Source organism: Protopterus annectens, chromosome 2.part2 (genome assembly GCF_019279795.1).
Source record: "Protopterus annectens isolate FY-2018-M chromosome 2.part2, PAN1.0, whole genome shotgun sequence".
Lineage (NCBI taxonomy): Eukaryota > Metazoa > Chordata > Ceratodontiformes > Protopteridae > Protopterus > Protopterus annectens.
The window spans coordinates 715,587,661-715,615,082 of NC_056730.1; the positions used below are offsets into that span (position 1 = coordinate 715,587,661).

The following is a 27,422-nucleotide window of genomic DNA, read 5'->3' on the forward strand; positions in this document are numbered from 1 at the left end:
ATGAAATTGAAGTAGTGGCAGCTATCAGCAGAGTGGGCCTTGCTAGACTCAGAGTACACATCATCAAGGAGGAATAGCCAAAGGTCTAAAATGCAGAAAAGTTCTTAATCTTTTCCTGGAATCATAGTGTGAAGCTCTGCATGCCATCAGAGGCCTCAGGAGTAGGGATCAAATAAGGTCCTCTGCTACAGTTAGAATGTGAACTTTTAGAGGGTCCCTGAGGAATAATCCTGGGAATGGGTCCTTAGGCTGAACAGGGTTAAGCAATTATTAACTTTATCTGACATCGGAGCTTTGAAGTCTTGGTAGCTGAATTACAGGAGCTGGCCAGGAAAGGGTGACATCAGGCTGCCTGAGGCAGGACAACCCATATGTGATGACTGCAGATGCATCCTTGAAGGACATCTGGAAATGTGTGACATTCAGTTGATAAAAAGAAAGCATATTTTTGGGACTCTATGATATTTTATTTGCTACAGGTCTCAGTAGTATTCAATATATATGCTGACAGTGGATCACATTAGCTATTTTACAGCAACTAAGTAGCGCTAAAACAGATGGTGAACGTGATATATATTGCAGCACTCCAAATGATGAACAATATGCAAGTGTTTTTGTGTGTTATTTTTATACATTTATTAATCAGGTAAACACACTGGACACAAGTGTCCCTTTTTGTTGGTTACAGCAAGCCGCACATTAACAGTTTAGATGCTTAATCCTCATCACTGACTGCAATTTCCTAATACAGTTAATTGTGGGTGGAGCTCTGTGGAAAAAATATCCTGACATGGTGCAGAGGTTTATCGTACTGCAGTTACAGCTATCAGAAGCAAGTGTACTTGTACACTGTTTTACCCACTCTGACTTCACCTCTGGCTACCATGACATATCAGTAAATACAGCATTCCACACACACTAACTAAAGTTATTTTTTGTTTGTTACACCTTCATTATCACTTAAAGGTTCATGGGTGTTTACTAGGCTAACGACCACAAGGTCCTTTTTAAGCCTAGCGATGCACCCCAAATCTCTAATAAGTTCCCATACCTTTTATAAGTGTACGCAGGGGCTGAGGAGAAGAAACCTTTACAAGCAGTGGCCTGGGAGACTAACCATTTATAGGCCTCCTGTGTCCATTAGGGACATAAGTGCGAACCAGGAATGAAAGATTCTATTCCCCATCCAGTTGTCCAAGTTGCACTTGAATTGGGTTAGGGAGGAACTCTGCTTCACATGGATGGGGAGCCTGTTCAATAGACGGGGTAGTCTCTGAGATACATACCCTCTCTTTCCAGCAGGTCCTATGTATAACGGGCAATGTTTAATTCTTTAGAATGAGTAATCTTGGTGCTGTTTGCTTTGACCATATGCAACAGATTTATCAGGGAGGGGTCTGACAATGCCTTGTATGCCAGGCATAGATCTCCCCTGAACAGCCTGTAGGAGACAGGGATAGGGCCTTGAGGTGGTCTGGATAGGACATGTTACATATGCCCTGTATTCTTTTGATGAGGAACCTCTGTGGTCATTCCAATTGTTGGATGTGCCTAGTTAGGTACATACCAAAGAGGGCACTGTACTCAACAACAGGTCTGATGAATGCAGAATACAGTGGAACACTGATTTCCTTAGACCTAGATGGCATGCCATTGTTTACAAGTTGCACAACATAGAATGAATTTCTCACAACTGTAGACACATGACAGTCAAAGGTTAGATTACTATCTGTGTGTGTCAAGTCCCTGACTACTGGGTCAACTCTTAGGTGTCTGCTGTCAATATGATAGTTACCAGGGTTGGGTGACTTCCCGAAAGATACTATTATGCATTTTTCAGCATTTAATTTTACAGTCCATGGCTTTGACACCAGTTATTTGTCGGTCTCAGACTTCCTGGAGAACATTTGAGTTGGTGGGGGTGTTTTATGACTACTACTAATTTGCAATCATCTGCAAAACAGACCACTGACATTAGCCTTGGTTTCAGAGAAGTAAATGCCAAAAAAGAGCAGTCCCAGGACCAGTCCCTGAGGGACTCTGCTTGTGACTGATCTATTTGTAGAGGTGGAGTCCCCAATTCTAACTTCCTGGTCTTAACTGTGAGCTAGCTGGTTATCCACCAGGTGACATAAGATTTCATCCCTAACCTCTTGAGTTTGTCAACAATGCCCGAATGGGGTATGGTGTCAAATGCCTCGGCAAAGTCATGGTAGGCAGTGAAAATAATTTTGCCCTCATCCATTGCTATGGTGACTTTCTCAAAAGTCCACCAGGTTGTGTAGGTATGACCTGCCCTTAACAAAACCAAACTGGGTTGGGTCCAGTGTCTGGAGACTTCCTATGTCATGACTGATCATTTCCATGGCTTTGTAGATGAGACTAGAGACTTTCAGGTCTGTAGTTTTCAGGGTCTATAGATGGCCCACTTTTGGGTAGAGGGATTACTATTGCTGCTCTCCATTCATGAGGCATGAAGCCTATATGGAGGCTACAGTTAAACAGCAATTCCAGATGTCTTGATAGGTGATGTTTCATGATATTTAGAAGGCAACTTGAGATACTGTCTGGACCCACTGATACAGTGTTCTTGACCTTAGAGAGCATTAAGGACCTGTTCCATAGTGATAGTAGGAGTTATACTTGATGGTATTTACGACATGGGCACACATACATTAATAGAAAATGCACCATATTAACATTTAACATATTCATGCATTATACATTAAATATATGTTTTCTTTTTAACAAGTGTTCAATCCAACATTACACAAATTGCTCATTTCCTGACTTCCCTTAAACCGCATTCCTCCTACTAAACCTTATTTGGCATGGATTATTCCTAAAAATATGTTTCTCTGTAATTTGCGTGTTCCCTTTTCTAAAGATACCACCTGCAGTTCTTTTATTTCTGTTACAATATTCAGTTCTTCAATTACAATTGTTTTAGTTTTTGATTTCCATTTTGTAGTAAATGATTTGTTTGGCAGTCAGTAGCATTAAACTTAGTAAGGCCTTACTTTGTCTTGAGAACAGATTATGTCCCACCTCAAAAGAATCCTTTCCCTACTTACAATGATCTGCCTCCCACCCCCATCATTTCTGAGCAAGTACTTTGGGAGGGAATTTTTAAAATCTGCCAACTTGTTATATTCCAAGAAAAAATTACGTTCCCAATTACTTTTCTCTGTACCATCATAGCTCCAGAATTTGCTGCATATTGGAGGAATAATTATCTGAAGTCTTTGGGATATGAAAATATCCATGCAAACACTTCCAAGCAAAAATCCTAAACCGTTTGGATTTGGTCGCATACTTGGGAGCCATACATATGTCCTCCCATTGTTCCTTTGTAAATTGCTTTGCCAATCTCTCTTCCCAATTTCTTCCAACCTCTTCTGACTGATTATTATAGGTATCACGCAGTACAGTTATAACTCAGTATCTGATATGCCCTACTAATTATCTGCTCTTTTTTAACAGCAGTTTCTGCTCTAGATTCAACTAAAAACTACCAGAGCTGGTCTTTCATGCAGCACTCCGCTGTCTCTCTCTATCTATACTCCGATTTCAATCTCTGGTAGGGCAAGCAGTCTTGGACCTGTAGTCCAAACCTCTGTTTTGCTTCAGCCAACTCTATTAGCTTTCCCTCTTTAGCTATTTGCTCCCAGTACGTATCTTGGTTATAGTAAATTCCAGCCCCATTTTGCCTATTTTCTATACCCCTACTTGCAGTCATCCCTGCTGGCAATATTTCCTTTCTCCAACTGTGTGTTACCTTAGTTCTTAGAATACTTTCTACAACTTTACAAGTACTATATTTTGTATGGTTGCTGTTCTCTTAAGGATCAGTATCTACAATCGTACTTTCTCTATTTCTTGAACTTCCACTATGTTTCATCATCATCCCTTTCCACTTTGATTTATAACCTTCTGCTTGCGTTATGCATATGTAACCTAACTGCATAGCTCCAAAGTTTCCATTCAAATCAGGTAATCCTAAACTACCTTGTTCTAAGGGGAAGATCAATTTATCCCATTTAACTCTTCCCTTCCAAACAAATTCCTTCAACTTTTTATCAGTTACTGTCCATAACTTCTTCTCTAGTAGATTAAAAGTATGCCTGAACTATATATAAAACTAAAGGGACTAAAAACATTTTCCCCGTTTGTATCTTACCATCCATAATAAAGACCTTCCAGTTTCTCAGTTTTTTGTATCATCTTTGGTTTAGGCACTTCCCGTGTATTTTTTAGTTGCCATAACAGAATCCCTTTTAATCCATACACCTAAATAACTCATCTTATTGTGTCCCATAAATATGGGTATTGTGAACCAATTAATGTGTGAGTACATAGTTTACTGCTACAGACCTTGTTTTATCTCCATTAATTATATAGCCCAAAAAGACCAGAAATGGTCTCAAAATATACAACACAAGAATGTCCTTTCCTGGATTTATCAAGTACAAAATTATATCAGCTGCAAATACATCTATATTATTTGATTAGCATACCAGTTATGTCTTTCATTTTGACAATCCCTTACTGTCTTTGCCAAAAGCTCTAAATATAAAGCAAATAAAGAGAAAAGAGGACACCCCTGCCTGGGTCCTCTATTCAAGCACAGATTGAGAGAGAGGAACCTCTCACCTTAATTTTTCCTCCTACCCTTCACGTATTCTCCTAATTAACACTATTATTTTATCAGGAAATGCATATACTTCCACTCCTACTCAAAATCCTAGCTGAATGCCTTCTCTGAATTAAGATGCATCCACAATACCAATATTCTCTTATATTTTGTTTCTCTTTGAATCATCAGTGCTCTATTGTAATGTCTTTCGGCTTTTCCCAGTTAGGGGTCACCACAGCGGAACTCTGGTCCGCTAATGACTGGCAGTGGATTTTTATGGTACCAAGTTGCCAGTCCGACGCCCAACCTTCAAAGAAGGCACACACATTAACACACGCACCTACCTGCATATCTTTAACGTCACTCAACCGCAGGAATCATCAGTGCTCTATTAATGGTGCCAAATGCTTGCTCCCCTCCCCTGCAAAACTACATCAATCCATATCTACAATTTTGGCATGCATTTGCCATTTGCTTAGCTAATACAGCCATAAATACTTTGTATAGACCCAGTTCAATATTAAACCACAGTTATAAAGCTTTGACTGAAGGGCTGCTACCCACTTTGGATAATCCAGCCACCACAGATGTTTTCCCATGATGCTGATGATTCCTCCATTTTAAAATACTGCTAAAGAAAATCTTCCAGATCATTATCACTTGTTTCCCTCCTAACTTCCAAACTTCCACATGAATACCATCTGTTCCTGGGGCATCCTTATTTTTTGATTATACAGCATTATTTTTATCTAATATCTCTCCCTATCTTAGCTATTAATTGCTGAACCTCATCTTCCTCTAACCTTGGCATAATTAAGTCTTCCATAAATATTTCCATTTGTGTCTTTTCTTGTTTTCAACAATTCTGAAACATTTCTAATACCTCCACAGGATCTCTGGTTATTTTTCTTGTCTAATACCTCCACAGGATCTCTGGTTATTTTTCTTGTGTCAGGCTTCCTACGTCTGGTCCCTAACTTACTATGCTGCTTAAGTTGTTGTGCCAAATATTTTTGTTCTCTGGAGATATCAAAAATAGATCCTTAATTTGTGTATACTATCCAGATAGTCCCTTAGTTTACCTTTAACATTCTGCAATTGTTTCTCTTATTCTACTATAAATTTTGAGACCCACTAATTCTTATTACTTCTTCCTCATATCTACTTCTCTATTATTTCAACCCTATTTTAAACCCGCTCTTAGTTTTATCCCAACACGTATCCCATCTGAAGAAATGCTTAACTCTCAATATCCATTCCTTAAACTTCTGTTTTACGTGTAAGTAGAAAAGAGGCAATGTCTCATTTTTACTTCATTATTCTGCATCTTTATCTTAAATTTTATTGGTGCAAGAACTGAAATCGTTACTGGATTCATGTCAAAGCTTTGAATTAAATACACATGGCTCCTAGGAAATACAAATTATATCCAGTATAGCCCACTTCTTGTTGTTGTTTTTCTTTCTGCTTTTCCCGGTTAGGGGTCACCACAGCGGAACAGTACAGCCATAAATACTTTGTATAGACCCAGTTCAATATTAAACCAAAGTTATAAAGCTTGGGCTGATTGGCAGTTGATTTTTACAGTGCCGAGGTGCCAGCCCGATGCCCAACCTTCAACGAAGGCATGCCTATTCACGCATGTCTTTCGAACGCCACTCGACCACAGGGAAGACATGCAGACTCCACACAGAAGGCACTCCAGCAGATAATCGAATGGGAGAACCTCTTGCTGTGAGGTGACAATGCAACCGCTGCACCACCACGGCTCACTTCTTGTACCTTGGTGAATTATGGATACCAGATATTCCCATATGTTTCTTCAGAAATGTAGTCTTTTGTTATGTTTTTTCTTCTAGGCCTGCCAGGTACATCCTCACTACTGCAAAGTTCCACTCCCCACTCATAAATAATATTCCCTACCAAGTGCTGATTATTTCCCCCCAACTTTTTTTTTTTTAAATCCCCATAGCAGCAGTTTTTGTTGGAATATAAATACATGTCAGTGGACTCGGTGCAATTTTACTTCCTTGCCAATAGCCTCTTACTACCGCAAATCTACAATTACGGTTTTTATTCTATCTTCTATCACTATTGGAGACCCTCTAGTATGCAGTATTATTACACCCCCTTCCTTTGTCTCTTGTTGTCTGCTGAATGTCCACCCTGAAATACTTTGTCAAATTTACATGCTCATTTCTATCCAAACATAGTAATTTCCTGTTTGTCTCCTGTAACATCTGTTGACATTTAAATCTTACATTTCTAACATAATTTTGTTTTCTTTGATTTGTGTGTATACTTCTATAGCCATTTATGTCCCATGTTAGCATGGACAGAGCAGCTGTTATAACAGAAAGCTATTGCTTCCACCTATTATACAAGACAGTTCTTTTGAATGTGCATTTCCAACTTTTACTTACATGGAAAAGCTAATGTCTGTCAGGCTGATATTTTAGGAAGCTGCTGCTTCTCATTTTCATTTGAAACTATGCCACATTTTCAAGACTTCTTGGTTCAATGAAAACAAACAAACAAAAAAAAACTAAATACATGTTCAGGACCCCATCTCTTTTTAACTTGAAACAAACACACAAAATTATGTATATTTTCAACCAATGAAGTTTGCCCCTCCAGAAATTAGCAGCTGCACCTGCAGGCAATACCCAACACAAAATAACGGTTACACACATGTTGCAGCCTACATTCCTATTTACACCGGTTATCTGTTCTTTTATCTCTACCCCTTCCCAGATGTGAAAAAAAAGATTGTATGCTTTCAGTAAACATTAACTTTTCATTGACCACCTTTGCATGAAATAAAATTGTATGCTGTTCTATTAAACACTTTACATACATTAAGACTGCTGGGAAGGCTGTTACTTCTCAATTACTTCCCACAGTTTAAAACTATTTATTTTTCATTGAATGGCTTGCCACTGTACCTTTAAATGTTAACTCTCGGAACTGATTGCTTGCACCTGCAGCAGCTCATCTCCAAGTAAAAGCAGTCAGTAATAAAAAGAAAACAAAAAACAGCTTTGCAAATGTTGTAAAGAACCTCCGTATATTTCACTCCAAACACAATATACAGACTTCATCTGACCAGCTGCTAGCAACTGAAGACATTTTGTCTCCCATTAAAAGTATTTGATAATGGCAAAAAAAAATATTTACAGATGCATAAAAACTACATTTTCCATGCCTTTAATCATTTTGTCTTGTTATTTTAATGTTATTTGCTTAAAATAATTGTCTGTGGATTAAACCAAGGACTTTAATCTAGGCATCCCCCATTCTAAAAACAGATTTTATTTTTGTCTAAAACCCCTTATTATCAAGTTTTCCTCTCCACCCAAATAAGCTTGTCTGTCTTTCAGTCAGAGTTTAACTTCAGCACTTTTTTTTCCTTTTACTCAGTGGTGGCATGGGTTGAGCATTGGGAGTGCTACTGCCATCCTTGGGGTCTTGGATTTTTGTGACCCTATAGTCCCGCCCACATGGCTAGCATCAAGCTATTGCTGGCTGGCTTGAGGAAAATATGGTGTGCAATATGCTATCTATCCTGACCCCGGCCCACTATCTTTCTCTCTGAGCTCTGATCTCTGCAGAGCTTGACTAGAGAGGTCAGCACATAGCCTCCCTCCTAGGACAGGAATGCCCCATTCTCCTTGCCAGTTATATCAGGTGCCCAAACCACTAATCAAACTCTGGCTGCCTGGGTCACAGTCGAGGCTTTATCTCTCTGTGACACCAAAGAGGCCACTGTTCAGAATCATTATTATATCAACGTTAACTTGCTTCTGATCAACCTTCCTTATCTTGTTATAGAATAAAGTTTGTACATCTTACAACTAAAAAGTACTTACTTACATTAACATTTTTAACATACACAGCAATTACTGATAAGACCCCCCACCTCACATTTAAAACACCTTTAATGCCTTTCTAAACATTAATGATAAAGTGGGGTATATGCTTTAGAGCTAACCCACAAGTTTATCGAGGTCAGCAATATTCCAGTCTTTCTTGAACACTTTTTTTCCTGCAAAGCCATATTTCACATCTATTCCTATATCCTACGGGAGTGATGCTTTACAGTCTCAAATTTATTATGTTCACTGTTGCTTTTCTTCCTGATTATCTTCATCTCCTAATGTTAGTCTCAGGGATTCTTCTAGCCTATTCCCTTGTTGTTTTTTCTGTTTCTGAAACATTTTGCTTTTGGCACAATGGAAAATGTTTCACTGGTAAAGTCTCTGTATGGGCTTTACTGTTAGAACAATGAGAAACAGTTTCCTTCTGCTTGTTGGTTCAATCTTCACTGAATACATTTTTTTTAATTTTCTCCTTAGCCTGTTCTGCATCAAATGTGACTTGGAACCCCCAGTAAATATTCTGAAGACAGCTGGATACAGCACCTTAAATCTCACACCTGCTTCTTGACATTCCCTGACTGCTGGGTTCAACTTGCTGCTCTTCTGCCAGGTGTACAGTGAATAATCATTGTCCACAAACTCCCTACTGTTGCCACAGTTTTGTCAGGATTATCTCTTTTTGCTGTTATGACTGCATTTTTACCAATACCTGGGGAGTTTTGGCTACTTTCGCATGGCCAGGTTTGGCGCATACACATGATGTACCTTCTCAATTAGCAAATCCTGCTGTGGAGCACCAGTCGAGTTGCTCATCTGTACTTTCATAAAATTAACACAGTCTGTTCCTAGTTTCTCTGGTACAGCAGAAAGTCTCTGGGTTTCCCTGTGGGCTCCATTTTTTAACACTACTATATTTTTTGAAATGGCTCTTCTTGAAAAGCCTCATACTCTGACAGCCTTTTCTTCATTTCATCTCCTGATTTTTGGAGTTTTCCCAGTTCATCTGAATAGCTAGTTAAAGCTTCTTCTATTTTTTTCCAGCTTTTTACTATTTGAGCGGATATATTCCTTCATTGCTTCATTTACTTTATTTCTGAATACATTTGATTTATTTTTTCCTCTAAATTACTGGAAGCCACCTCCTGTTCCAAAGCTGAAACATGAACTTTTTGCTGTACAGTTGCAGGATTCTTCCCAGCGAGAGTTTTTTTCTTCTCCTTTTCTGTTTAATTTTCTCACTAGTTCATCAAATTTCTTCTTTGCAGGCATCCAGGTAGTGTAATTACTAGTCAGTGACTGAATTTTACCCAAACAAAGTTTAAATGACCTTTTTTCCTCAGTTTCTGTTTTCACATTGGGAGAACCAATATCAACCTATTGATCAGCGTGCAACCATCTTTGAAATCCCTAACATTTATTCTTGTTAGAGAATTCATGGACTTAAAATGACATTTTAAATAAATGACTTGAAAAGGACTACTTTCTGTTGGTGATGTGTGCTCCTGAAGTATGAAGTGATGCTATACTGAATATGTGGCTACAGTGTCATCTTGAAGGCATATGCAACTCCTCCAGAAGTATCATTTGGGGTCTCTCTTTCTTTTATTTTATTAAGGTTCATCTATTCTGATATCAACATGCTTGCCATTTATGAAAGTGCCAGGAATGGAAGGTAAAGGCACTTTTGTATGCTTCGTTTTTTTAAATTAATTAATTAATAATAGTTTATTTTTGTTATTAAATTCTCATGTGTTGTGTCACAGCATTAGATACAGACACTGTGGTGAGGATTGGTATGATTCTATAATTGTTTTATTTTATTTATTTAACAGGATTTGTCTATTTCAAGTTACATGGCTTGCTCACCACCACAGAGTATGCAAATTGATGCGGAAGGACTCGCAGCCTGCAAGCTGACGCAGAAGGAATCAAACCCTGGACAAATGGGAAGCAGATCATTAACAGTTCATAGCCTTAACTTTAGTCTCTTGTGCCAACTGCCAGACTAATGCCAAATCATTCCTGAATTTATTCAGCTGCTCACTACTACTTCCACATAGGTAGACATTTCAGCAATTGTAAAACTGTAGTGTATACCCTTAAATGGACAACTGGATTATTACAATGTGTGCACTATCTCAAGCAGTGCTAGACATCAAAATTAATGCCTTTGAAAGTGTTTTCTTTAGCTGCCTAGATATTTCTTGTAGATCCTAAACAGCATAATGAAAAGCATTGTTCACAAAGTTGTTTCAGACAGTGGATGAGGTTTCCTTGGTCCACTGTGTTCGAGAAATTTACCTTGACAGTGAAGCTCGAGATGTGAACCTTGGCATTTATGTCAAGAACACATAACTAAAGGCTATGATCAGAGACATGAACATAACACTTTGTAGTACATGGAGCTTTGTATGCTTCATGTAGTACCAGTTGCAGGGAAAAAAAGTGCCAAGTGTTCTACCAGCTTTCAAAGCTGTAAAGCACTTAGCAAGCACTGTCAGAGGATAGTGTAACACAGACTGGTATGTTTACATTCACCTTGCCATTACTATCAGTGGTCCAGATTTTCGCAGAAAGTCCACATTTTTGCCTCATATGTTCCTCATAAAATCCACGGTTTTCAAAAAATTAGAGGATTGAATTCACAAAATTATGACATACATTTGAGTTTCAGACTTTGTATCCTTCAGAAAATGCAGGTGAAAACACATGCTGTTATTCTAGCTCCTTTCTAAGTTTATAACAGTATGTCAGGTATGGACAGCAAGCAGTAACCAATCTGTTTTTATTCTGCCACTGTCTTTGCTGGTCAGTACTGGCAAAGTTGTCTGCCAACAGCAAGACCTGACCTTAACAAGCTAAGCAGGAGTGTTGCTTAACATTTGTAATGGTCAGGTCTGCTGCTACAGTTGGACTTAACTGGTTTGTTTTTTTTTTCAGATATTGGAGTGCAATCACCACACTCCATGCAATACAGTAAGTGTTGCATTATGTGGGAGAAAGACCTAGGGGTAGGTATCTATCATGTGAAAGCCAAAAATATGGCATGTGTAAAACAGGAACTTTTCATCTGACAATGCCTTCAAAAGATGTACACATCTTAATCAATTTCAAAATTTCTTCTTGTATACCATTTGCATTACTGAAGTACAATCAAGAAGGGAAGTTTCATGAAATAATACCATCTGGAAGTGCTCAGTCCTGCAAAAACCTAAGAGAGACATACAGTGTTTATTTGATACTTTATGATAAGGCAAATGAAGGTCAAAAAGGAATTCTAAATTCCTTGGTCTATGGACTAAACCAGTCAGTCTTCACTACACATGACTAACAAACCTTCATCTCCTATCTGCTAAGAAGAAGATAAAGATGGAAGTCCAATAACCATCTTATGATTCAAGAGCTGAGAGAACTGGTAACATAACTCTGACTAGGAAGCCCTCCCAGCTTATCTTACTCGAGCATTCCCATGTTTAAATGGTGCAGCTGTCTAACCACAGAAGAAGGTTTAAATGGTATCACCTTCCAATGTAAGGGTGCTAATGCTGCTGTCTATAAGAATAGCAATGCTGTGTGGAAGCAAATGGACAGTGCTATAGAGTACTGGACCTCAGCTTATTCTCTCACAGCAATATTGGTTGCCTTTTCAATTACTTTTTGTCACATGCCATTTATACTGGATGTTTCTATAGCTCTCATTGTTCAGATTATATGAATGCAACAAAAGGAATTAAAAACAGAAATCTCCAACTCTGCAACACATCTTTAGTGTTTAAAAAGAAAGGACAATTCAGCACATAATGCATGCACTGACAAGCTAAAGTCAGGTGTCAGAACATGTTGGAATTAGCACGACTGTTATGGAGCCACTTATGTAGCAGGACCATACAACCAGATCAATGTGATAAATAGGCAAATAGTGTTCAGCTCATGGGAAGTACATATGATAACCAGACATAAGCTGGGCAACAGTGCATGACTTAAAAAGAGAAAGATAACAGTTTTTAAATGCACAAACAGTATTTTGACATCTTTATGCACAGTGTGCGAATGAATATTATACAAACATGGTAAGTTCTAAATCACATGAGGAAGGGTACTTAGCCAAGGTCAACAGTGTTTAGGTCAACACTAGACAACCAACTTGAATACTACTACAGAACTGTCATCAACAAGATATGCGACTAAATAAGAGATGGTCATTTTCAGAACAGCCCAGTGCTGAAAACTCGTTTTTCTAGTCATCTAAAACAAAAGGTACTTCTACTACAAATGTTTTGCCTTGTAGTTTGGGATAGTCACATATCTGTGGTTCCCAAACCATGGAAAGCCTGAGTCAAGCTAATGAAAAGAAACTGTTTACACAGATTGGAAATACTGGATATACAACACTGTTACAAATCTGAAAGTTACTCAGGTGTATGCACTGCCTGAAGGAGATCAACATTACCTTCAACTGCATGAGATACATTGGTTCAGGTTTTGCTTGCTCAGCCACATTAATCTCGAGTTTTCTCATACTTGACTGATAGTAGCAATGTCTTTTATAATACTCTATTACTGTGCATACAAAACTTTCAAAGAAAAAAACAAAACAGTTTTACTTTATTTACTTTATGCTCTTTCTGCTGACATATCTCAACATAAGAAGTATAAAGTAAGGGATGTGGAAGCAAAGCTTTTAATATGGGTGGCTAAGCCCCCTGTAGAAATACTTATTTGTCTTTCTATGTGGTCTTACTGCTTGAAAGATTATTGTGTTGTGAGCATTTATAGATTTTATGTCTGCTAACAGTTTTATGTATGTGGGACACAAAATTAGGCAATTACATGTGAAGTCAAACGATTATCTTTGCATTTACCCACAACTTGGAAACCTTGTTGGAACCGTTTGAATTTAATAACTGCATTTTATGTATTACTGTGACATTCTTTGAAATAAAAATGTAAAAATGCACAGATTATGTCCTAGCCAGTAAGTAAAATCAGGACAGAATTTTGAAAATTCATGATGAGGTGTATCCTTACCAAAGAAGGCTCTTTAGGTTTTACTTCTGTTGCTGTTTTAGTCTGAGAATCAGCAGGCTGTGAAAAAAAAAAGTATTATTTTGACACTGAATAACTCAGGAAATATGCATAAGTTTTAACAATGTATAATTCTGATTAACTTCCAAGTTTTACAAAGATGCTGAATTTGCAATCACTGGAAAGGCAGACAAAATAAAGGGGTCATAGCTGACTAAAACAAATGACAAAAGCTAATGAGCAGTATTTACATCAAGATTGCCATCCTAGTTTCCTGTCGTGTAAGAGATGTTTTAAGAGAACATTGGCAAACCTGATCTAGCATGTTTACTATCATCTGTAATTTGGCTGAATATTTTTTCTTTGATGGCAATAATAAAAAAATTGGAATTCTGGTTACAGCACAACAGTTTATTGATGAAAATGTTTGTTTTTCACTTACCATGCCTGCTGTCAGAATTGCTAAACTTTCTCAATGACTGTGTGACTACTTTCACTGAGGAAATGTGTCAGTCTTTACCTTAACCCTTCCATTCTACTTGGCAGGGATGCCTCTGTGCTTAGATGATGCATGAAATGTCATAACTCAGATGATTTACATAAGTGGCCTCATCCATGAAGCCTGGCACTTTACTTTCTAGCCACTAGTGATCACCTGATCACCTTTCTGAAAATGAAGGAATAACACCGTAGATGCGACTCCATATTATTAAATAAATTATATAAAATGTATACCTGCAAATATATAGCTGCTTGAGTAATACAGCAATCTAATAGCAGCTGCTGGCCAGATGACCACTCATCCACAGGGGGCTGACTGTTGGGAGGGTACTACAGTCTCATTATAGGTTCATAGGTAAGCACTAAGCTAGCTGTCCTTGTAGCGATGGTAAGCAAGCTCAAACGAAGCCAAAACCAAAAAGTTGCCTGCCCTGGAAATCCAAATAAAGGGTAAAACCAAGATATATAAAAATACTCCTTTATTCAAAGCGAGTGCAAAGCGAATACAGTTAGTATAGTCCCAAGCACAATGCTTGGGACTATACTAACTGTATTCGCTTTGCACTCGCTTTGAATAAAGGAGTATTTTTATATATCTTGGTTTTACCCTTTATTTGGATTATTTGGATTTCCAGGGCAGGCAACTTTTTGGTTTTAGCTGTCCTTGTAGGCCATTATAAGCCTTGCCAATTTCCCAAACATGAGAATCAAACCTTGTACCTTATGCGTAAACATCTCAACCATTATGCCAACCCACATTTATAGAACAGTTTGGGAGTTCTAAGGGATAAAATGAGGATGTAAACAATTACCTGCTCTGTACAACTATGACTCTATACATATATATATATATATATATATATATATATATATATATATATATATATATATATATATATATATATATATATATCTATATTTACATATCTATATATCTACATATATACATATATATGTATGTATATTTTTATATGATGATATTTAATATTTTTAATATTCTGCATGGCTGGTTAGTTGTTAGGATTAATGATTTTAACGTTTACATACAAAATATTTTTCTTCGTATTTATATTAATTGATATAATAATTTAACATTTTATTTACTCTAAGGATTGTACTGAACCTTTACATATTTATTTTATACAGGTTATACCAAGCAGTTGCATCATATCGAGTGGGTGAAGTTAATAGTATGTAAAACAGTGAAGAATGTCCACAGCTTCTTTAATTTGAGGAATGATAATGAATTCATTTGGAGGTCATGTGATGGTTAAGCGGGGGATTTAAACTGAATCTGCCTTTACTTATATTTTATCTGATGAAGTTGTGGGGATACCAGGATGAAAGCGTTTATGTTTACTGTTTTTATTTTTAACCTTAATAAAGTGTGTGACTTTTCACGGTGAGGATTTTCCTTCCTGGCTGCTTTCTGCTGTGTTCGTTAAGAGGATTTACATAGAAATTTGAAAAACAAACTGAACCAACTGACGTAAAATCAACAGACGGCTTCAGAATATCCACAAAACACAGCAGATGTTTCAAAACACTTGTTTATGTAAAGACGAACCTCGGACACACCATAAACTTTAACGCACTTCCAACTCACTGTTAGCTTTACAGCGTTTTCATTTGCATGAAATACCAAACATCTTCAGAAACTAGTCCCTCCTGTTGTTTGCTAATTTAAAACCTTAGTATTATATCACATGACTACTTCAATTTAATTAATTAGTTCATTCCTTATTAAAGTGTCTTTCCTATTTATGGCATATTAGTTGTTATACGATCAAATTAATCTGGTTTGTGTGTAAAATACATAAACCACATAAAATAAAACAAGTCATACAATTTCCTAAACTGATAATTTAAAACCCAATAAACAAACTAATAACTGTATGTTAAAAACAGGTTTGAATTACTAAAACCTGTGAAGTTCAAAATGTTTTAATACCTATATACAAATATTAAAAATTTTGTTTACAACTGTAGATATCATAATCTCTTTTATACTAAATATACTCAAGGGGTATGTGCCTATACATATAACAGCAAATAATACCTTAAACTCTACATACTCCTATTTAATTAGTCTATGTCACCTTAACAGGCTTCTTAGTTTTAAAATACAAGCTATAAAGTATATTTCGTTTAAACCTGGTGGGCTACATGAATCTAATCTAAGCTGCCAGATTAACTATTGTTTTCCAAAAGTAAATTAATACAACCACCTCCAGGGATGTTGTTACTGGTATGAAGTGTTACTTGGCCTATCACTCTGAACTTGAAATTATGGTGGGGGTGTTCCTCACAATGCCTTGCTAATGCATTTTCATATTTCTTTTTATTAATCGCATAGGTGTGTTTGTAAATTCTGTCTTGTAGTCTGCGGTCAGTCTTGCCCACATAAAACGCTGGGTGATACTGGCACTGAGCCAAGTAGACTACGAACCTAGAGTTACAGTTAAATTTATCCATAAGATAATAGTTCTTGTCTCATCATAAATTTTTTTACCTATTTGGATATAATTTACAATAGCTGTAAGCATCACACATACACATCCCTGCATTACCTTTTATAACTCTCATAGGTGTTTCTATGATGTTTTTCATGCTCTTACCCTTTTCTAAAGGTTATGACTGGTCCATCTCCTACTTTTTGTAGTATATCTTTGTCAGTGCTGAATAGGTGCCAATTTCTTTTTATAATTTTTAATATTTCATTTGCTTCAAGGTTAAATGTTAACACAAAGGTGCACGCAAAGGGGCTATTGTCGCTACCTTCATCTAGGCGGAACTCGCCCTCATCACTCAATAGATGTGTATTATTTATTCTCTCATCTATGTCTACAATCTTATTATCAATTATTCCTTTTCAATTGTACCTCTAAGATGATGTTGGCCACTAAATTCAAAGGGTACCCCCTGTGGAGAAACATTCTCTTAAGGTTTTCACATTCAACTCTAAAAAGTCTGTGTCCCTAGTAATCATTCGTGTTGCTTGCACCACTTGTCCCTTTACTCCAGATTTTTTCTGGTGGAATGGGTGCAAGCTAGTAAAATGCAGGAATGAGTTTGAGCAGGTATTTTTTCTAAATATCTTGGCTGTATATCTATTTTCTCAAAGGTCTTTAGATAGTTCGATATCTAGGTAAATTATTGTTTCTTCTTGGAAGTCACTAGTGAATTTTAGAAAGATAGTAGTACAATTAAAGTATTCGACAATAGTACTTGCCTCTGATCTATCTCCCTTAATGATCAGGAAGAGATCGTCCAAAAATCTGGTGTAAAATACAATTTTTTTCTTTGTGTGTACTATTAAACACACAGTTATATTCCCAAAAAGCCATCATTAAGTTCAAAAAACTTGCTCCACATGGGGACCCCATAGCTACCCTGATGTTTTGTAAGTATAAATTGTCATCAAAACTAACAAAATTGTTTTTCAAGACTATTCCCAGTAGTTCTTCTATTAGTCTTTGTTCTCTCTCTGGGGCGCCCTTTAACTTTAACAGTTCGATTACCCATTGTGTGCCAAGGTCCTAGGGAATAGACGAATAAAGATCGCAAATGTCCACTGTTAAAAAAATACACTCCTTGTCAAACCCTAATCGATTTGTAAAGGAATGACCAGAAATCTTCAGATTTGTCCTTCTTTACTCACATATTTTTTGAGTAGTGAATCTATGACCTTGGCACATGGGTATGTAATCAACTGTCTAGCATCCACCAAAGCTCTCATTGGTGGAGCTGTGGTGCACTTATGTACTTTTGGTACTCCGAATAAAGTAGGCAACTTAGGTGATGGCACTGACTAGAAATTATTTATCTGGACATCTACTAGGCCGTCTATGAATAAGTCACTTATATACATTTTTATCCTGTTATAAGCTATATTTAGCTCATTTAGGCTCACCTCCATATAAGTTTCTAATTCTAGTAAGCCCTTCATTTTCTATAAGTAATGCCTTTTAGTCATTACTACCAGGCCTCCCCCTTGTCAGGTTTCATAATACGTACTGGGAGGCTCCTAAACTCTGATAGTAACATTTCTTCGTTAGGGGTCATGTTACTATTATTGGTCTTTTTAGGTCTATTGTTGAATAAACTTTTGAACTCTAGTTCACACATATAATCAAAAACATTTACCAATGGGTGGATTGGTGGATTAAAAGTACTCGCAATTCTAAATTCACGATTGTAGTGCCCAGTATTCCCTAATAATACAACCAAATTCAACTTTCTAATAAATAATTTAAAATCAATCAATAATTCAGGTAAGTTACCCTTGTTTGAGGGTATAAAAGTCAAATCCTTTGCGAATAATTCAATAAGTTCTTCATCGATGTCATATTCTGTATAATTATAGATATTAAAATCACCTTTTATATTTGTGAATACCCGACAAGGTGGTGGTTTGTAACCAAAATCTGTGTGTTCACTATCTGGGATTACTGCTTCTTGTTGCCCCGGGTATTGTAGTTCCTTTTGGTTTTCCCAGTGTTCGTACTCCACCTCCTCCCCTTTCTGACGTTTTTTTGTTGTTGTGGATATTGGTCATTAGATTGGTTTTGTTGCTCTTGAAAATTATCCCCATCATAGGTACCGTTGCTCTCATTGTTGTCATCTGTAAACACTTCATACCTATTATGGGATTGACTTGACATGGGTATCCTTTCATCTCCTTGTCGGTCCTTCATGTGGCTACCAGTCACCTCTGTTGGTTGCCAATTACCACCAGTGGTGTTCCTAATCTGTGAGGCGGGTGGTTTAGGGTAAGCATTACCTTCCGCATAGGCCTTAGCATCCCTTTGCAGTTTTTTAGTTTTAACTTCCTTTAACTTCTCTACTTGTTGTGAGATACTAGAAAATGTTCTATTATACTCAAATTGATACCTCTCAAATGCTGCATCTGTTTTAATAATTTTGTCAAGGTCTGTTGCTTCGTTAATTAATTTGCATATTTAGGTTTGGTAATGTTTTGAAATAACTAAGTAGATCCAACCCTTGATTGTTAAAAAGTTCAATTAACTCATTATTAAAGTCTGAACCCACTTCCAGTCCGGTAGGGAATTGCCAAAACCTAAGCCCTTTTGGCACTAACTTATCTTTAATACATGCTTCAAAGTAGTTAATTTCCAGTTGCAATTATTTAACCTTGAATAACTTAGTGTCAGATGTTTTTAAATTTGTACTAATGTTATTGAACTTCACAGGTTTTAGTAATTCAAACCTGTTTTTAACATACAGTTATTAGTTGGTTTACTGGGTTTTAAATTATCAGTTTAGGAAATTGTACAAATTGCTTTATTTTATGTGGTTGATGTATTTTACACACATACAAGATTAATTTGATCGTATAACAACTAATATGGCATAAATAGGAAAGACACTTTAAGAAGAAATGAACTAATTAATTAACATGAAATAGCCATGTGCTGTTAATACTAAGGTTTTAAATTAGCAAAGAACAGGAGGGACTTGTTTCTGAAGAAGTTTGGTATTTCATTCAAAAGAAAACACTGTAAAGATAACAGTGAGTTGGAAGTGTGTTAAAGTTTATGGTGTGTTGGAGGTTCGTCTTCACATTAAACAAGCATTTTGAAAGATCTGCTGTGTTTTGTGGATATCCTGAAGCCGTCTGAGGATTTACATAGAAACTTTACATTATGCTGACAGCGTATATATGTAGTAAGACATACTGTACGAGTCCTTAAGGAAAGCGTTGCCTATGAAAGTGAACAAACCACTTAACAGCCCAACCAAGAGTACCATCCTTCTGTGCATGCTATCAAAGATGAAACTGCCATCTGTAAGGGCAATCAGAACTTGATTTTTCCAACTGTTTAATCAAGTTCACAGAAAAGTACATGAGATAAATGAAAACAATAGTGCCATCTGAAAAAATACTGGCTCTCTGTCGTCATGTTACAACAGAAATCTGTTATAAAGTATTAGGATCACCCAAATGTTCAATGTTTAATATGTCACTTTGGCACCCTAGAGTAATGTCAGCAAATGCTGTCAGTGGAAATGTAATGGCACACATATGAGAACTCTTTCTGCCTCAAGATAAGAACAAAAAACAGTCTCCAAGAGACTAATAAAACAAAGAATAGTGCCACATTAAAGTGCCAATTACACCATGTAGCAAGAAAACAAGGAGGTTACCAGGTGAGACTGGGATGGTAGAAAGGTAAGCTGGTATGTAGCAAGAAAACAAGGAGGTCACCAGGTGAGACTGGGATGGCAGAAAGGTAAACTGGTCTACTCTGTGTTAGCGTCATGAAAATCTCTTGTCACAGCAAGCTCCTCACTACAGTTCTACTTTCCTATAGGGTACAAATAATTTAATGCTGTCACACAGGTTCATAGGAGGTTACTACACTATTGCCCCTAGGGCCTTTATAAGCCTAGCCATGTTACACCTACACCCTTGTTCCTTTATTGATCTAGTTGTATGGTCTATATTTGCAGCGTGAGCCTATGATCAGCACTGACTGCCCTTATCTAAGAGGGACATAAGTGATACCCCTGGGGTAAATTTACTGTCTCCCATCCAGTTTCTAAGTTGCACTTAAATAGGGTCATTGAGAAGCTCTGTTTTATGTAAACTGGGAAGCAATCTACCCAATGACACAGAGCTATAGCTGGTAAACCTTTTTTCTTTGTTCCCCTACTGACCCCTGCCCTTCTAGCCAGTCTGCAAACTTGTTTATTCCACCTGCAGCCTATTTATTCCCTCCTGGTGACAGTCGAATGAGTCATCATTTCTGTGTTAGGGACAGAGTATTTGTCTTTAAGCCTTACCAGCCAGCCCCTCTGCATGCTAGAAGTGTACAAGGGGTTGACATTCGATGGGCTTGTGCAATATAAGTGCATGCCTCCTCAAACATGTAACCAAAGGGCCTGCCCCCATAGACAGCATCTCCACAGCACATTTTAACTTGAATAATTTACCCAAGGCAAAGGAACGTATCCCCCCCCCCCCACAAGACAGGGGATTCAGAAAAGCTCCTCCTCACCTCAAGCTGCTAGTCAAATTCAGGTCACCTGGGTCACACTGAAGACTTTATCCATCTATGGAACTGGAGCTTGCTGCTACAGACTATATACTGCTGCAACTGGCAGAATGACAGCTACACACATCACACTGAAGACTTTATCCATCTATGGAACTGGAGCTTGCTGTTACAGACTATATACTGCTGCAACTGGCAGGATGACAGCTACACACAAAGGTGTAACCTATTTATACAATATTATAAACTAGAGTAATAACTGTGGGGTTATGCTACATCATAGCTGTACAGGCAGGTAAGGGAATACATTCTACAGGTGTACTTGCCACACATCAGTATATATGCATTCTTCATGGGGCTCATCCATTACATTAGTACAGACGGGGTAAAGCACTCATCCCAGCAGCCAACTTAGGTTCATTGGTTCATAGGTGTGTACTAGGCTAATAGCCCTGGGGCCTTTACAAGCCTAGCCATAGGATTACCCTGGCATAGTGCCAACAGACCTTAGTTCCCAGTGCCCCTGTCGAGTAGAGCCACTGGAGTTATCCCCGGGGTGAATTTTCTGTTTCCCATCCAGTCATCAAGATTTCTCTTGAAGAGGGTCAGCGAGGTGCTCTGCTTGACATACATGGGAAGTCTGCTGCATAGCATGGGCAGTCTCTGGGTTATGAACCTGTCCCTCCAGCATGATCTGTTAATTGTGGTAATGAGGTTGAGGTCTCTGGAGCATGTGGTGCGGAGAGATTGGGATTTCTTTAGATGTAGTATTTCTAACAGAGCTGGGTCAGACATGGCTTTGTAAGTCAAGCAAAGATCGGCTCTAAGTAGGCAATATGAGACAAGAATAGTTGGTGTTTTTTGAGTCTGTCCATATAGGGCAAGTGTTTAAGGCCTAGGATCCTCTTTGTTAGGTACTTTTGTGGCCTCTCCGGTTGTTGCACGTGTCTAGTGAGGTACATGCTAAATGGGGCATTGTACTCGATGATTGGCCTAATGAGGAAAGAGCAGAGAGAGATGATGACCTCTTTCTTCCTGGATGCAAAACCCTTAGTAATGAGATGTGCCACATGGAAGGACTTTCTGACCACAGTGACAATGTGGCGGTCAAAAAGAGAGGTTGCTGTCAACCTGTGTTCCCAGATCTCTTTTAACACCTTCTGTGTTCAGTGGACTACCATCAATGTGGTAATTTATGGGAACCAGGTTTTTCCCAAAGGGGATGACGAAACAATTTTTGGCACTGAGCTTAAGGCCATGGTTCTGACACCTGTCATTGGTCCAGTGAGGCCATTCTGTAGGATGTCAACATCACTTGGGGAGTTAATAATAGCTCCCACCTTGCAATCATCTGTGAACTTTGTCAGCCAGAGTCCCTTCGTGTTGGGTTGGACTGCAGAGAAGTAGATACCAAACAGGAGAGGACCCAGGACCAAACCCTATGGGACTCCACTCGTGACTAGTCAGCAGTCTGACTTGGAGTCAGCTACTTTCACACTGTGGGTTCTATCTGTGAGCCAGTTTGCAACCCACCTAGTGATATAGGGGTTGATGCCAAGCTTAGTGAGTTTTCTACAATTCCCGAGTGTGGAATGGTATCAAAAGCATTGGCCAGATCAAGGTAGGCTGTATAAACCACCTTGCCTTCATCCACAGCTCTGGTGACTGACAGTTGGAGATTCCCTATATCCTTCTTTATTAGGTCCATGATGATGCGTTCCATTGTTTTGCATATCAGACTCATCAGGCTAATGGGGCGATAGTTCCCAGGGTCTGTACTCACTCTCCTTTGTGAAGAGGGATGACTGTAGCAGTGCGGCATTTGGTAGGGACAAAGGTGAGGCTGTGATTGAACAGGGCACACAGGTGAGGTGCCAGTTCACTCTGTAGTTCATGTAAAACACAACCAGGGATATTGTCATGTCCCATAGAAGCTGTATTCTTGGCCTTGGACAGTGCTATTTTAACCTGTGCAGCAGTAATACTGGGTGCTTGGCAAGCTACTGGTACTGTAATTGGTCCTTTGGGGTGGGGGGGGGGGGGGTTGGTACTGAATCTGTTGGCTAGTATACTGGCAATATCTGTTGGCTCGGTATAGGAGGTACCATTGTGCAGTAGCTCAGAACAAATCTGGGTATTGCCGTGGAGATGTTTTACACAACTATAGAAGGCCTTGTGGTTGTCTTTACTACCTGTTGCAAATCTGTTTTCATAGCTAGCTTTAGAGGATTTGATGAGGTATCTCAACTTTTTATTGTGGCTGATGAGGGAGTTTTTCCAATCTTGGGACTTCACCTTATTCCACATCAATTTCCTCCTCCTGTTGTAGAACTTGTTTATGGCAGGGGAGAGCATCTTGGTTCTATTGGGCAAGATCCATGCATTTGTGTACATGTTCGTACAGTGCATTGGTGTACGATTTTGTGGTCACTCAACTATTCTCCATTTGCATGGGTGCTGTGAAGTTAGCCACCTCTGTGTTTAGGAGCCCAAAGTTAGCTTTGGAGAAGTTTTTCATGGTGGTTACCTTTGCGGGGGGTGGGGGTGGGAGGGATGTGGATTTCCAAGGTGATTAGTTTGCGGTCGGATCTAACCAGGGAGGAGCCGACTATTGGTGTAGAGGCAATGGTCACCCATGTTAGTAATGACCAGGTCAAGAATGTTGCTACCTCTAGCAAGGGTAAGAACAAGCTGGTCCAGGGCATTGGAATTAATGGACTTCAGGAAACATTGGGCAAGTGTACTGGTACACAAGTAGTTTACCCAGTTAATGGAGGGGTAGTAGAAGTCACCTAGTAAGAGAGTGTTATGTTGGACCCTAATATTCTCCAGGGGGCTTAGCAACGTGGAGTGCGAGTCTTGGAACATGACTGGGGACCTATAGCAGGCTATGACCTGAATCGCAGTCTTACCCAATGTTAGCTGCACCTGAAGTATCTCTGATGCATTATGTTGGGCTACCAGTCTGGAGGTGTGTGCATCCTTTATGAATATGGAAACATTGCCTTTGGAGCTTCGGTCCAAGTTCTGGGGCCGAAAGGTGTGGAATGAGTTCTAGCCTGGTAGTGCAGGGGTGCTTTCTGCTACCTTGAACCAGGTGTCTGCTACAGCACAAATGCCAATGTTCTCCATTTTAAAGAGTGCTTCGAGTGAGTGCATTCTGAGATTTAGACTTCTAGAGTTGAGTATCATAACACCCTCAGATTGCATTTGTTTGCAGCTGTTACAGTGGTTTGGTCTTTGGAACCCTGCCTAAAAAAGGCACTACAGGGGTGGCAACAGCCTTGGCCAGTATCCGGAAGCCCAGGGGTGAGAGATGCAGGCCATCTCTGGCATTGCATCGAGGTCTGTCAATCACGTCATCCCAGGCAGACAGATACTGGATCCCACTTAGAATGACACCAGAAACTTAGCCAACTGTTGAAATCAGTAATTTTCTGCTTGTACTGTAGTATCATTCTGGGTGATGGTAGGATGCTGCTCAGGGCTAGGGTAATACCCGCCTGGGCTACATAATCTGACAGCTCCTCTAATGTCTCTTTTCATGTAGTCCAGGGAGGAAAGTCTCAGGTCATTCACTCCCACATGTACAATGACAGAGTCATATCTGTAACTGTTGTTGAGGGACCTGCATGCATGCGTTATGTGGCGGATCCTGGCACCTGACAGGCAGCTGTTACTTTCTCCTTATTCAACCTAGTGAGAGGGACATCAGTGTGCCTCACTATTGAGTCACCTATGACTAATGTGTTGGGCATGCTGTTTTGCCTTAGGGGCTTTGGCTGAGCGGCACACTGTTTAGGGGAGTTAAATTTCTCATGATTAGTGTTGTGGTGCTCGAGTCCGTTTCTGCCTTGGAGGTCTCTGCTGCCTGGGTAGATTTTTAGTGAGAGCCTCCATGAAGGTGGGTGTGTGGTTTGTGTTTTTATGTGATGGCAATGCTGGTGTGTGTTCTGGAGGGCTATGTGTTCCATGTGGTGTGGTGCAAGTGTTGACCTTCTCCTCTTGACCAGTCTTGGCTGTAGACTGTGTGGCTTCCAATTTGGACATACAAGTGCATATCGCACAAGTCTGAGTGTTGGAAGGTAAGAGGAGAGGGTTGTCAGTGTACATGAGGCAGTTGTTACATTGCCTCAGTATGCCCAAGTTCACCAGGTTAATAGGAGAAAGCTCAGAAAACTGACCTTTAGACATACCTGGAGGGGTGGGCATTGATAATAAGTACTGGATCTGTTTCCTTGTAGAACGTTTAATGCTGGGTAGCACTTTTGCGTGCTACAATAATTGCTACAAGAAGTCTGGTAAAGTGCCAGACTGATAAGCTAGTATAAGTGCAGGAGAGGAGAGAACTAGTAGATCTAAGGGAAAAATTGAAGAGCAGACTCTGGCACCGCTCAGAAGCTTACAAACAGTCCTGGATACAGCAAGTCTGTATCTGGACTAGACCAGTTACAGGAAAGGTGGGAAACAAGCGCAAATGCGGGCTTTTAAACCGGAAAGTTGAGAGAGATAAACTACAATGTCTGGGCTAGAACCACTCCCCATTGATAAAGTTACAGGAGGGGGGGAAACAAGTGCAAACGCAGGTTTTTAAGCCAGAAAGTTGAAAGAGATGGAAGAAACTGCCCAGAAGGCCAATAAGCCACAATACCTAGGCCAGAAACCACTCCTCTTGTGGTAGATAGGCTACCTAGTGCTTACCACTCCCATTGATAAACTAGAAGGCTTCCCTTCAACACAGAAAGGCTTGGGGGGCTCAGAAGCTTACGAACATTGCTGGATACAGCAAATCTGTATCTGGACTAGACTAGTCACCAGAAAGGGAGGGAAACAAGTGCAAGTTCTGGGCTTTTAAATTAAAGAGTTGAGAGAGATAGAAGAACTGCCCAAATGACCAATAACTACAATTTCTGAGCCAGAAACCACTCCTTATGTGGTAGATAGGTTACCTAGTGCTCACCACTCCCACTGATAAGCTAGCAGGCTTCCCTCCAACACCAACATGCTTGGGAGGCTCAGGAGCTTACAAACAGTCCTGGATACAGCAAATCGGTATCTGGACTAGACTAGTTATAAGAAAGGGGGGAAAACAAGCCTAGAATTTTTTTTTTCAGTAAAGTGGAAAAGGAGAAAGCTGGAACAGAAGATAATTCAAGGTTAAGAATCTAAGCGGGTTGGCCTTCTCAAATGTTCTCTCTCTATTAGGTAGAATGAACTAATGACACTAGACTGGGAGGAATATCCCAGATCAAATATACAGTATGGGCGGGCAAATGCAAAGCCACCAAGTATAAGAACAAGACAACAATAGGGAGAGTGGGTGGGAAACTATTACAGCTACTAGCTGTAGCCACTAAATGAAAGTTTTAAACAGATAAAGGAGCAAGGAGACTCTGATTTTTAACTGCAAACAAATTAGTTACATGATACCTGTCTAGAACATAGAAACCTAAAAAAAATAAATGCACAAAAAGGCACAGATAGAGCACTCACAAACAGAAAATACAATTCTCAGTATGAAAAAGCAGTTTACAGTTAAGTAATTTAGTAAACATGCAATTAAAGCAATGAAACAGTATCTAGTAATGAGAAATATAGTTAAAATGTATAAAAGTACATAAATGCAGTGAAACAATAAAAAAGCTTTATAACAGTGCAAAATGTAGTAGATTAACTGTATAGCACAATTACAACCATTACAGAAGTGCAATTCAATGAAATAAGTATAAGAAATAACTTATTCTGCTCTTGGAATCTTAAGGAATTTCTGCTTAGCCCCAGTACTGAATCACCATCCACAGTCTGGCAAATACAAGGAGACATCTAGAAACAAAAAAGTGACACAGCTCTACTCTGCTATGGGGGATATGCCCATGTGTAGGCATAGGAATGCTGTACCCAACATTACAGCCTACTACACAGATTATCCAAGCCATAAACTCACAATAAGTAGTAGCACAGAGGTACATGGAAATGTTATCCTGATTTCATATGCTACCTTGCTGCCAGTGCAATCCACATATGAAATGTACATGCAGGCAAGATTGCCAGGCTTATATACATTTATTTACTTATTTATTGTTATTTGATTAGTGGGAAAGTCTGACCGGTTAGGTGCCCATTTTCAGAGGCTGTGGAAGAAAAGCTTCATCATTTTAAGAACAATAAATTTATAAACTTTGGACTTCCAAGATGGCTGCACACTGAGTTAAATCTTAATTCTAGCGCTCCCAGTGTGAAAAAAGAAACTCAGCAGAGAAAGCCAGTAGACTACTGCCTGGATCACAGGAAAAAAGAAATACAGAGGACCTGGGAAAATGGTACAAAAAGTTAGGAAGAAACAATGACTGAGGAAAGTTCTGC

The 27,422-nt window shown here is 38.9% G+C and overlaps 1 protein-coding gene across 8 annotated transcripts in view; it reads right to left on the reverse strand.

The window, feature by feature from the left end:
• Positions 1-27,422, reverse strand: part of CAST (calpastatin) — a 1,327,899-nt gene that overhangs the window by 435,613 nt on the left and 864,864 nt on the right. For 7 of the 8 annotated variants that reach the window (XM_044064116.1, XM_044064120.1, XM_044064118.1 and 4 more), the window contains one exon: positions 13,543-13,599. The exons of the other annotated variant lie outside the window; for it this stretch is intronic. In XM_044064116.1, coding sequence (XP_043920051.1) covers positions 13,543-13,599 — 57 coding nt within the window. The remainder of the gene's footprint in view (positions 1-13,542; positions 13,600-27,422) is intronic. 8 annotated transcript variants of the gene reach the window in all.